The sequence below is a fragment of the Rhodamnia argentea genome, chromosome 6, assembly GCF_020921035.1.
Source record: "Rhodamnia argentea isolate NSW1041297 chromosome 6, ASM2092103v1, whole genome shotgun sequence".
Classification (NCBI taxonomy): Eukaryota; Viridiplantae; Streptophyta; class Magnoliopsida; order Myrtales; family Myrtaceae; genus Rhodamnia; species Rhodamnia argentea.
Genome location: NC_063155.1, coordinates 13,282,490 through 13,295,323, shown reverse-complemented (window position 1 = coordinate 13,295,323; position 12,834 = coordinate 13,282,490). Strand labels below are relative to the sequence as shown.

General features: G+C 41.8%; 2 protein-coding genes across 2 annotated transcripts; both read right to left on the bottom strand.

Moving 5' to 3' along the window:
• Positions 1 to 2,061: 2,061 nt before the first annotated feature.
• On the bottom strand, positions 2,062 to 3,331 carry LOC115726042 (E3 ubiquitin-protein ligase SGR9, amyloplastic). Its single transcript, XM_030655754.2, has one exon. It carries the CDS (start codon positions 3,144 to 3,146, stop codon positions 2,247 to 2,249), a length of 900 nt encoding a protein of 299 aa, XP_030511614.2. The 5' UTR covers positions 3,147 to 3,331; the 3' UTR covers positions 2,062 to 2,246.
• A 3,639-nt stretch (positions 3,332 to 6,970) lies between these two features.
• Positions 6,971 to 9,436, bottom strand: LOC115726052 (pentatricopeptide repeat-containing protein At2g37310). The gene has a single exon (XM_030655769.2). The coding sequence runs from the start codon at positions 9,299 to 9,301 to the stop codon at positions 7,301 to 7,303; it is 2,001 nt and encodes a 666-aa protein (XP_030511629.2). The 5' UTR covers positions 9,302 to 9,436; the 3' UTR covers positions 6,971 to 7,300.
• Between the last annotated feature and the right edge of the window lie 3,398 nt (positions 9,437 to 12,834).

Sequence of the window (12,834 nt, the reverse complement as noted above, 5' to 3'; positions counted from 1 at the left end):
TTTTATAGATGATAAAAATTGTTCACAATGTATTGGAAATTTAATTTTTTAGAAATTTATAAGGAACAAGTTTTCATGGATTTGATTAAATATGAACATCTTTTAGCGGATTGGGTCGGACCATTTATGACCCGACCCGACCCGACCCTCTCGTTGGTCAGGTCTAGTAAGAGCATACTAGTTTCCACGGTATATCAATATTTACATGGGCCCATGCGACAGCGGTGCAATGCATGGGGACGTATCATGCAGTTCCATGGATCGGTCCATTTGATCTGTGACCACAGCCTCTTTCGTGAGCTCCCCTTCCACAACCACGACCTGCATACACGGGCATTGACAAATACATGTCGATATCTTTACCGGCATTTTAACCATCCTCACATAGAACTCAAAAGGCAATTCAACCATGTCCAGGATGTTTCATGATCTACCATAATCAAGTTTGCCTGGACCTTTCTTTTCTTTCAGTTCCAAGAAATCAGTGGTTCCAAACAATTATCGCGTACAAAATTACAAATCTCGACTCCATTTGAATGTGGAACAGAACATTTAGATTTTCAGAACACATGCCTGTAGCACTATCGTCAAAGGGATAATCCAGTTCAGGACATAAGTAGACCATAACCATTGATGAAACTTGTGCCGAATCAGACTTGTCCGCAGCCACGAAAATCATGGCCCCTTCCTCGACCGTACCTCTAGCATAACCCTGATTGCGGTCCCAATCTCCATCGTCATGCTCAGAATTCACAAACCATTCCATGAAACAAGCAATTTTATTGGTTAGGTTGTAACTGGGAAGAAAACATTTAGAGGATTGCTTTGCAGATGCAGCAGAAGTAATATGCCCATTGTCATACTCCTCAAAGTAAGTACATAAGCATTTTTGCTGCTATTACAACCGAGTAATGCTGTAAATGAGTGGGGCTCGGCGACTGCTGCCTGCCATCCCGACCCTCACCGGCCCTTCCTGGCGATGGTGGGGCAGCGAGGGCTGCAAGCCCTCCCTGCACGGTTCTCCCCCTTTTTTTTTAATAATATGTATATTAAAAATCAGATTTTGATCAAAACGACTTCCTTTTAGCTACATCGTTGCGACGTGAGATAAGAAAAATAATAATATGTCAGCACTTTTCATTAGTCAAATTGGACGGAGTTAACAAATGACTCGATTATACTAGTTTGATAAATTTTAGGACTTGATTAGACATTTTACAAGTTTTAATACTCGATTACAATTTCATGACAAGTTTTAGAATTTCTAGTGTACATATTCCTTATTTAAAATATGCGTACGACGCAGGAGAAATAAGCACATACTTTTCTCACATGCTCTCCCATACTCTACATGATGGGGAAGATAACAAATGCCCTTTGCTTTCTTTCTCTGATCCATACTTTCTTCCACGGGATACAAAAAGACCAGTCAAAAGAACTTCTTCCGATCACGGATGAATGAAAACATTACGCTTTACGGCTCGGTTACTTCGATCGATCATGCCCTCTCGCTAAGGAGAGGCTGGATCTTTTTTTGATCTTTGTTTTATTAATGTATCGTCTACATCTTTCTATTTTTATATATGGAAAGTTAAAAAAAAAATCATCGTATAATAATCTAGAAAAGAAATCGAAATTACTATGCTAATATAATACGGAAGGGTTTCGTCGGATCGAATCTGATCTAATTGGTAGAACAATAACAATTACCCTTGAGCAAAGACAACATTCTTTGGGCAGCTTTCATCCATAACCAAATAGTTCTACTCAATCAGTTGATCACATGGACCTCAGGCAGTATTGAAAGAAATGATTTAAAATGCATAGAGAGCATACACAACCAAATAGCAGCTGATGGCGCCGTGCTGCCGTCCGATTTGTGGCCTGTATCAATAACCTTAATTCAAGATCGCCGTGTTCGGCAATCGGTCGGAACATGTCAAACCCCGAGTCGCTACTGCATCTGCCGTTCGATGTCGATCGTTGCCGCAGTGGGCCGGAGTTATTCAGTTCCTTCTCGGCCCAAAAAAAAAAGAAAATTTGTAGATCCTCCGTCCCTTGCGAAATATCTATTCTACTCCTATTGGCCTATCCGGACCTTTATTTCTGCATCTAGGGTCATCAAATTTTCGCTGTACTCTGTGTACAAACCTTAACCACTAACTACAAAGCATCTCTTGCCCACCACAAAAATTGATCCGACGAGATAAGCCCGACCCGACCCTGGGTACTGAAAGCGAAACCGGCTACCTTACGAACGCATGCGTGCGACAATCGCTGGGCGACCACGTGGACATCGCGTCGTCGGACCCACTTCTTCCGATCTTCGTGAGGGCGTCCCAGAGCCGTCGGATCTCTGCGAACACGTCGTCCGTGGGGAGCTCGAACCGGCAACACGGACACGTGTTCGTCTTCCTCACCCACGGCAATATGCACATCCAGTGGAACGAGTGCCGGCACGGCAGCTCGCACACGTCCCGCCCTCCCTCCATCCCCTCCCTGCAGACCGCGCACTCCCCCCCTCCCGCCGCCTCCACCGACGGCAGCGCCACCACTGCTGCCGGCGACGCCGCCACCTGGGGCCTCCCCTCCCCGGCTTCCAGGCAGCGCTCGACCGCTCGGACGAAGGTCCGGCACCGGACCACCATCTCCACGTAGGGGACTAGGATCCCGCCGCTGAAGGCACCGATCCCGGCGATCGAGAGGAGGTCCTTGGAGCAATGCTGCTGCAGGACGGACCGCCATCCGGAGGGGGCAGCATCCTCGAGGGCACGGGGGTCGCGGTGGCGGAGCTCACAAAGGAGGAGGAGCAGGGTCGCCGCGTCGCGGTCGCGGCGGCGCTCGGGCGGAGCGTGGGAGGGAAGAGCGGGGAGGGGGAGGTGGCGGGTGAGGAGGCGGAGGGAGGAGAGGAGGTGGCGGGCGATGAGGAGGGACTTGAGGGGGAGTGGGAGGGAGAGGAGATGGCGGAGGGCGAGGGAGAAGAGCGAGGGGGAGGAGAGAAGGGCGGAGACGCGGCGGTGGTGGCGGTGTAGGTCGGCGAGGACGGAGCCAGTGAGGGCGGAAAGTTGGGGCGGAGAGAGGGTGGCGAGCGCGGCCATGACGGTGGAGGTGGGCGTGGCTTGATGATCTTCTTCGGCGGGCTCCATCGTCGAAGTGTATTGGATCGTGAGCTTTTGCTGCGGGGGTAAGCGTGGACTGGGAAGGATTGAGAATATGTGGGTGACAGAGTGAATGTATGTGCCCTTTTATATGTGTTCGCCAATTTTGTGCCAAACATACTCCTTTCATTAAAAAATTACATTACTCAGATAAATATTGACGCACGGTCTTGTGGGATTGGTATACAATTGCTAGAAATTTTTTTTAATGAATTTGAAAGGGATTGTATTGAGAAGCAGGGGTGATTGGTTTCAAAAATGAGCAGGTTCCAAATTCTGTTATAACCGGTTCTAGATTTTGGAACCTAAAACTTACCATATTTGCCTTGAAACTTGTTTTGGAGCTTACTTGAGTTTTTCGATCCGATTCTAGGGTCTGCCCAAGAACGTGATTCTTTTGTTCTTTTTTCTGGTTTCCTTTGTTTTTTTTTAGAAAAATAATAAGAGTAGCAATGGAATGGTTCAGAGTAAAATATGAATTTTGATTAAAAAAATAAATATGAATGATAAAAATTATTATCCGCTAAAAGTAACAATCCTTGAGAAAAAAGGCGAAGGAGGGCATGCCCTGTTGGCTAAGTCACAACCGCCGAGGCTAGATTGTATGGGAAAAACGCATTAGGATTTGGCTTTTTAAGTCATGAAACAAGTTCGGAAATCGATTCCATTCACCCGAATCCGGAAAACTAGTAATCGGACCTATTTCGAAAATATGGAACCCGTTAGATTGTTTGTAATGAGAACCGATTCTCGAACCTATTTTTTGGATGGTTCGATCTAGTTTTCGGGTAGACCTAGTCCATTTGCACACCTTTATTGAAAATAATCTATATGGGACTCGTAACGCTCCAAAAAATTAACGCCTCACATAAGTGGGAAAATTACCAAAAAAAGTCCTACATTTATTGTAATTGTATCAATTTAATCATAAACTTTTTTTCTAAATTGATACATAAACCTTTTGCATTGCTACCAATTTAGTCCATCCGACCAATTTTGACATGCCATGGGTGACGTGATGATTTTTAATAATATTTTAATTAATAATTTTCTTTTTATTTCATTCTCCTTCTTCTTCCGTCGATCGCCCGGCAATCGACTAGTGACAAGGGCCGGTGAGGCCGACCTCGAGCCTCACTAGCCTTCGGCCTTGGGCAACATGCTGGAGGGAGAAGAAGGAGGAGGAGGAAAAAAAAGTAAGAAAAGGAAAAAAAAAAGAAAAAAGATTTAAAAATTATTAAAAATTTGCCATGTCAGGCTTGGCAAAAGTTGACTGAATTAACAAATTGGTACAAATGTAAAAGATTTATGACTCAAGTGACAAAAAAATAAAAATAATTTAAATTGAACGTACAACTTACAATACATTCATGGCTTTTTTGGTAATGCGTTATGCTACCAATTTGGTGATATTTCCAATCAAATTCCGTAAAACTAGATTTTTTTATTTATTTTATCTGTGAATTAGACCAAGTCCACTTATAAAATTTTTTTTAAAAGATACCAACCTCTTTATTGAAATTTCTAGCTTGCCATCCAATTGGGTGAGATCCACCCTCAATACATATACAACATCTTCATTTGGTATTATTCATGCACGTCGGTCCAATTATTAATGGAGAACCCAAAAAGCGCGCGCTATCTTCCGGGCAGAAAATCCCATGGCCCCTCGGGCCACATGTACAAGCTTAGCGAAAAAGGAGGTGGGATTTTGGAGAAGGATATGTAATGTCAATAGTTTTTAATTTGTCCCAAAGCATGTGTCCAATTCAAGAATGTTTTCTTTTTTTTTTTCCTTTAAAAAATCCGACACTTTTTCTTTTTCTTTTTCCTATTTATGTAATAATAACCTAGGGTAAGAGTGCGGACCCCGACTATTTATATATTTCTTTAACATTATCGTCAATATTTAAATTTAAAAAAAAAAGTTGCCGAGATCGTTCTTTTAATCTTAAATAATTTGAATTTTTTTTTAAAAAGCTTAAATTAATTACGCAAAAGGGCTTCTCAAATGTGTTTCTACCAAATGGCTTTCCTCTCAAAGTCGCTTCTCAAAGAGTGGTTTACCAAATGGGCCTTCTAAACTGTTTTGCAGTTTCCCAAAGATCCGTGTGAAAGCTGAACCAAACGCGGCCTTATAGTTTTCGAATCAGTTAAATGTGTGCTTTTAGTCTGATCTACGCAGGTGGCCCGGACTCAAAAATAGCTTATTATGCATTCGCCCATGTAATTTCCAACTCCGAGGCCGAAAATCTCCCAATGCTTCAACCCCTGTGCCAACAACCCTTAGAAGTTAACTCGTGCACTTTTCATTGCTATGGGAAAAGCTATTTCCTCGATGGGAAAGGTAGATGGGAACAAGAAGAAAAGAAGAGAAAAGCATAGACGGAGTCTCTTTTCTCATGCATGGCTTCTTCTTCTTTGTCCCCTACCATAGCAACCGCAATAATGCGAGGTTTGGTCGGACTCGGCGATTCCACTACTCTTGCACATGTCACGGCCTTGTTATCATTACCTCCTTCGCGGTCACATGCTCCCTTAGCTGTTTTAGTCTTTCAATCTGCATAGGATCCACAAAATCACCACTTTCTAGAGCCCAACATTCTTATATCTTTACTAATTGTAGGACATCAGGAATTTAGGAGATAGCGATTTTGCTTCCAAATCAAAGCACAGATCCTCATTTTTCTTTTCACTGACTCCGTGTTCGGAAAACCGAATCTCTAGAAATCGTTACCGGAAGTCGGAACAATGTTGCAAGATTGCAACGAAACCGACATCTTCAATTACTATTGCCACGAATGTGTCACTTGTGCATGTATCGGAGTTCCTAATTGCTAGTTTCCGACTTTGTAACTTCAAGTTCTGAGGAATTTTTTTGTAGCAAATGATCACTTGTGCATTCAATCTATCCTCAATAATATTTAACTAGTCCCGAAACTTGACAACTTCGTGCACTTAAGTCGTAATATTTTTACTTCGTCCATTCAAGTACTAGTCCTAAACTTGCAAATTCAATGTACTTTGAGTCCTTTCATCCGTTGATGGAAGGACTTAATTGAAACAAAAGTTACAAATCCTAGGATTTAAATGCATGAATGAAAGTTTTAAGTGAGAGTTTTGCGACTTAAGTGTACAAATTTTTTGGGGCTTGCCTTGTAATCATTTCTACTAAATTTGGTACCAACAGTTGTTCCTAAAGAAGGCCAAATTGCCCGCGGACTAGCTCAGCGGTATAGAAACCTTTACCGACAGTTTCCGCAAGATTGAAAGCCAAGAAGTGAACACTTTTTAATCATCTCAACACTTTCATCTGATTTCGCTATTTTCCTACCAGGAGGAGGAGATAAACAGAGCATAAGTGTAGATTCAAAGAACCATCAACCCCACAGGAAATGCTCAGCTTTAGTGGCTACCACAGTTCAAAGGTAAGAATAAACATAAAAAAAGGCAGATCACGATCTTAGCTCATCAATTACTATATTTGGATGCTTCATGTGCAAGTTCACCTTTTCAGACTGAAGCAGATGTGGAAAGGCAAAACCAAAACTGAAAGTTTCTGAACTGAAGTAAACAACCACAGCAATAGAGGGTACATTCATTATCCTTGCTATAGATGATAAGGGCCAGCTTCATTTAAATAGAGGGAGTGAATCAGCTAAGTTGCTATTTTCTAGTAAATTAATCACTCTTAAGTATTCATGTCAGTCAACCAACTTAAGCATCCTGTTCTTCAGCAAGTTGCTTGGATTTACATTGTAGGTGTTAAAGAAGATGGGGATTGCTGAATTTTTAGCAGCATAAAGGAGAGCAGCATACAAATCCAAGCATCACTAGACTTAAGAAATTTAATCATGGATCTTAATTTCAAAAGCCACTCAATCGTTATGGAGCTTTGAGCACCCATAGTTTCCTTCGGATGGAACCGCTCAGACTCATTTTGATCTCCGTCTCATGCTGATTGATCTCAGTCCCCTTCAAAATATAAAACTTCACATGCTTGGAACCCAGTAACTTTGCATCAATAGCCAATAAACGGAAGCAAATGCTGTTAGTCACAATGCATTTCTGACAATTAATTTGGTCCCCATTCACTGTTGAATTTGCAAGTGGCTTTTAATTTTTCTCCCAAAGCTTCATACCTAAAGAGACTCCTCATCCATCTCTTCCTTGTAAACATACCCTTCTTCTCTTGATGGCCCAAGCAGTCCTTCCAAAACGTCGTAAATCTCTTCATGTTTATCACTTGATGCATCTCTTGCAATGAAACTTCTTAGCCCTCCATCAATTTCTATCCAGCTATTGCCTGCAATCTTCTTCAATCCTATGTTCTTCATCTTCCCCCTGACTCTATCCGCTTCTTCCCATCTCCCGGCTTGTGAATATAAATTTGCCATGATAACATAATTCCCAGTGTTCTCGGGCTCAATCTCAAATAAGTGATCACAAGCAAACTCGCCAAGCTCAACATCACCAGATACGGAAGCCCCATTGAGCAATGCACCCCATACTTTGGAACTTGGTTGGATTGGCATCATGCGAATAAATTCTGCTGCTTCAGATAGTCTTTTTGCTCGGCTTAGAACACCAACCATGCAAGCATAGTGCTCAACCAAGGGCTTAATTCCATAGTTTGGCAACATTTCATTGAAAATTTTCCATGCTGCATCTACAAGTCCATTGTGGGAACAAGCCGATAAAACTGCTGTAATTGTTACTGGATCTGGTTGGATCCTATGAGTCTGCATGGTGTTGAACAGGCTGAGAGCCGTTGTAGCATCTCCATGAGCTGCATAGGCCGATATTATAGCTGTCCACACAATCAAGCTCCTACCTTTTAGATGATCAAACACCAGTTGGGCCCCAGCAAGGAACCCCGACTTTGCATAGGTGTCAATAATGGCGGTACTAACATAAGTATTCTGATCATAACTTCTCTTAAAAGAGTAAGCATGTATTTCTTTTCCTCCCTTCAAGTACGAAAAAAATGAACAAGTAGGAAGGATGCTCGAAAGTGTCACAGTATTGGGTCTAATACCGGAGTCCAGCATTTCGCGAAACAAATCCAAAACCTCGTCGTGATGGTTGTTCTGAACTAAACCTGAAAGAACAGCATTCCACGTACTCAAACCACGGAATTTCATCCCTTGGAAAATTCCCATTGCTTTGTCAACAAACCCATGAACCATGTATCCCGAAACAATTGCCCCGTACGTGACTTCATCCTTCTCATCCATTTCCTCAAACAACTCCCTTGCATAATCTAGGCTTCCACATTTCGCATAGCACCCGATTATTGCATTGTAAAGAGAAATATCAACCTCCACTTGGTGGTCTATCACAAACTTATGCACTTCCATGCCAAAAATCAGATCCTGTGACTGGCCACAGGCCTGCAATACACTTACAACTGTTACTCCATTGGGTCTCAATCCTAATTTCAGCATTTCCCTGTACAGTTCTTTACACTCCTTGTAGTACCCACACTGAGAGTACCCGGCAATCATGGAGTTCCACGACACGATATCTCTCTCGGGCATCCTATCGAACACAATTCTCGCCAAGCCCGCTTCATCACACCTCGTGTAAAATGTGACCAATGCATTCAATACGAAGATATCAGAGTCGAACCCACTTCTCAGAACAAAGCAGTGCACTTCCCTGGCCAGCTTGGTATCACAAAACGATGACGACAATGCCTTTAAAATACACGATACGGTGTAGAAATCAGGCCTGGCATCCGCGGAGCAAGAGAATACCAATGAAGAAAACAGCCTCAGGGCGTCAGCGAATCTACTCTGGAGCGTATACCCGATGAGCAAAGCGTTCCAAGAGAAGATGTTCTTGTGGGGAATTTCGTCAAATACCTTGCGGGCTTCGCGGAGGCGGTTCGATCTCGCGTAGAAGGTGATGAGTTTCGAAGCGAGGAAGTTGTCGGGAACGACGGAAGACGAGACGATGCGAGCGTGGAGCTGCTTGGCTTGGCGGGGCAGCTGGTGGTCGGTGCAGTACTGAAGCAGGCGACCGAAAGCGCCACCGTCGACCCCACGTGCGGCGACCGGTTTAAGGCTTCGCAAGGCATGTCCAATGTGGCCATCGACGGTGTTTGATGCGATGCTGCCCAGTGCCTTTGTGATCCTCATTCATTGAGTTAATCTCTTCTCATTCGATTTCCCAACGGTCGACGGTTCATCATCATCCATCGCGTTTCGTGCTCCGATTCGTGGGACTCTTGAAATTCAATCAGAGCAGTTTGCTTGCACGGTCGCCTGCGCTGCCAAAACATTAATGTTCTAAATACATTTTCATAAATTATAAATTCCTCTATTAATTATAAATTTAATCAACAAAAAAAAATATTTCCATTGTTAATAATATCTTATATTTATATATTTTCGTAAGAAAATTTCAAATAAAATCCTGAAATACCTTCATTTTTTTCAAATAATAACCCGAAATAAACATTATTTTAAATAATGACATGAAATGCTCAAATCATTTTAAAGAATGATATGACTGAAGGACATTTTTATCATTTACTTTCTTTTGATTTTTTTATTTTTCTTTTTTCTTCCCTCCCCTCTTGACCATCGCCGACCTTAGGCGAGGAAGAAGCTCCTCAAGATCGAGAGCGTCAAGGATAACCGTCACGTAGTAAGAGAGGCTAGAGTGAGCACATTGTTTCTAAGATTTTTCAAGCAATTTGAGGCTAGCGATGGCATGGCCTGGGAGGGGAGAGAAGAGGAAAAGGCAAGAAAAGAAAAGAAAGGAAAACAGAAAAATAGATCAAGAAAAAAAAAGTAAAGGACGAAAATGTCCTTCGGCTAGGCCCTTTCTTTCAAACGATTTTGAACACTTCAAGCTCTTATTTGAAATAAGATGCACTTCGGATCCTTATTTAATAAAATGTTGACACTTCATGCCCTTATTTGTATTTCACTCGCAACAATTACAATCTCATATGAATTAACAAACTTCGTTGCAAATCAATTCGACAAAGAACAATCTTCAAGAATTTTCTCTCAAGATTATTCTCCCATATGACCTGGTCTCGACAAACTTCAGAAATCCTCTAACATTTTGGATGGAAATTTTCGAAAACTGCAGTCCAAATTCTCATCTAATTAGTGTGTTGACTAACCTCTCCTAGAGGCTTAAGAACAAGCTTGGGAATTGAAATTCCGAAAGGATTAATTTCTCTTCGATTTCGCTTGATATTGAAACATCGAGCGAAGAAGGTGTTGCTTCGAATCTGCGGGAAAAAAAACCACCACTTCGACATCTACAATCGCTCTAGTCTTCTATTATTTCTCCAACCACAATAAAAATTTCATGCTTCAACTCGTGCTTCGCTAATTTTAGTTCTTTATATCCCAGACACATCTGAAGAATAGAAGAATTGATTTTAACCAATACGAAATAGCACGAGGAAATTTGTAGGGACAATGCCAAAAAAGGTCGTTGCATTCCCTTTTTAAAATTCAATTTGATCCCTAAACTTTAATTTTGATCAACTCAGTCATTGCACTTTTCTAACGGTGTTACGTAGTCCCTGAAGTCAATTTGGTTTGATTGGCATCTAACATGACAATATAACTCTACTACAGAACCCAAACTTGGGGTGGATATACACCCATCAGAAATTTTTTTGAAAAGAAAGAACAACAAAACAGAAATATTAAGAAACACAAACATTAAAAAAAAAAAAAAACCCACGGATCCGAGTGCATAAGAAAGAATAGACTAAATGACAATCAGAAATAGGTGCCTCCAAGGCCGGGGAAGTTCCGCCGAATTAATATAGGAGTGGCCTCCTCCGGACTAATATCTAACACAGCGGATTGAAGCGGGAACATAAGTCTAGGCATACGTCAAAGCCATCCAAACAACTGATCTTCATATCTTCTGAGTTGGGAGCATCTTGTAGGTATTTATAGAACAGAGAGAAGGTGCAAAATGCTCTCTTCTTTGAAGCAAAACTCAGAGAACATATGTTATTAACTTTTGCCTTGACATAGTGCAGAGTAACCCATGTATAGACCGACGTAAGAAACTTGATCTCGAAGGTACTGAGTAAATGTCTAAGCTAGTTTTGTCTGTCACAAGGGTAAAAGTAAAAACGAGAATCTTGGTCTTGGATTCAACCTCTTTCAAGTGAGACCATTTATGCACCGATGCAGAGAAATGTGTGCCTGAGCCAGAAGCAAGGCCCAGCCCACGAATCCCCTATACGAAGTGGAAAAAAAAAAAAAGGACCTTATCTGTAACGTCCCAAGTACTTTACCCCGCTATTCTACCTCTTATTAAATTTATTTATTATTTTCTGCTAACCTTATGTCTAGTGTGAAAAGGGGACAACTAACTTAGGAAAGCACATAGCAGCTTCCAAGAAATTTATAAACACACTTAGTTTTATACATGTATGCCTCAAGTATATTTTGCAGAATTCACTAACCTTCCTTGTATACGATCAAAATTTGGAAGGTTACTCCCAAATATGGTTACTTTGCCCTCCATACTCTCTCTAGACTATTAGAACTTCTCTTCCATCTTAGCTCGGGTACTCTTCTAAGATGTCGCTCCATCTTGAAGACCCTATGGTCCATCGAAATTACGCAAAGGACCCATAAGCATTCCTTCATCTACTCTATGGTGCCAAGACATGAAAGTGAGGGGAAGTTGTGCTGATAACCCAATCCCTATCCACACAGTAGCTTTGATCCTAACATAGTCCACGCTGTTTCTATGTCTATAACCTCTTGCAGGGAGAATTCCATGTGGGTTGGCTAACCGAATTGTGGAGTGTGTTGCGTACCCATCTCGGTTGCCTTAAAAATAAAGGGATGAGCAAGCAGCCCAAGAAATGAAATTACTAGATCTAAAACAGGAATACCCGTCCAGCACCTGATGCAGTGGTGTAAGTGCTATTAGACAAAGCTATCCTGTGATCCACTATAAACATATGTCATGTATTTCACACGTTAAGTATGCACGTGCAACGATTTCATCATGTTACTTATGTGGCTTGTATTGCTTGTGGGGTTGTGAGCTTGTCAGCTCGTTCTCGTAATTTCGTAATCTCGTAGTCGTTACCCCGACAACGCTTCTCATATGCCCAACGTCGTTCGGGAAAAGACGACGTCTCATTCACATTGTCACCTTCACAGGAAACGATGACTCGATAGCCAACTCTAAATTTCGTCGCTCCTTGGGTGACAATGAGTAAGCAATCATTTCATTTTAGTATGCATATATACTTTCCCACACCCATGCGTCCTTTTATGATCTCTTATAATTATGCAGGATTGCGTCAATTGAAGGGAGATGGGGCGAGGAACTGTTCGAGTCACCTTCAGTCCTCGTTCAATCATCGCTCGGCATCCTCCACTCCTCCCTCGAAATTTAACCAATGAAACTTGATGTTAACGCTACCGCAAGAATAACAATCTCGTATGAATTAACAAAGTTTACTGCAAATCAATTTGACAAAGACCAATCTTCTGGAATTTTCTCTCCAATATCCTGAAGATTATTCTCCTATAACTGTTGGGATACACGAGACATGCATAGGCAAATAAAAAAAATATAAAACGCAGTGGAAATTAAAACCCATACATGTATCTCTAGAGGGGTTGTACATGTGTTTCAATCAAAAATCAAATTACATGAAAGGGAG

Excerpts from the sequence above, each read along its gene's own strand:
- LOC115726052 (XM_030655769.2), bottom strand. The coding sequence starts at position 9,301 with ATGAGGATCACAAAGGCACTGGGCAGCATCGCATCAAACACCGTCGAT.
- LOC115726042 (XM_030655754.2), bottom strand. The coding sequence starts at position 3,146 with ATGGAGCCCGCCGAAGAAGATCATCAAGCCACGCCCACCTCCACCGTC.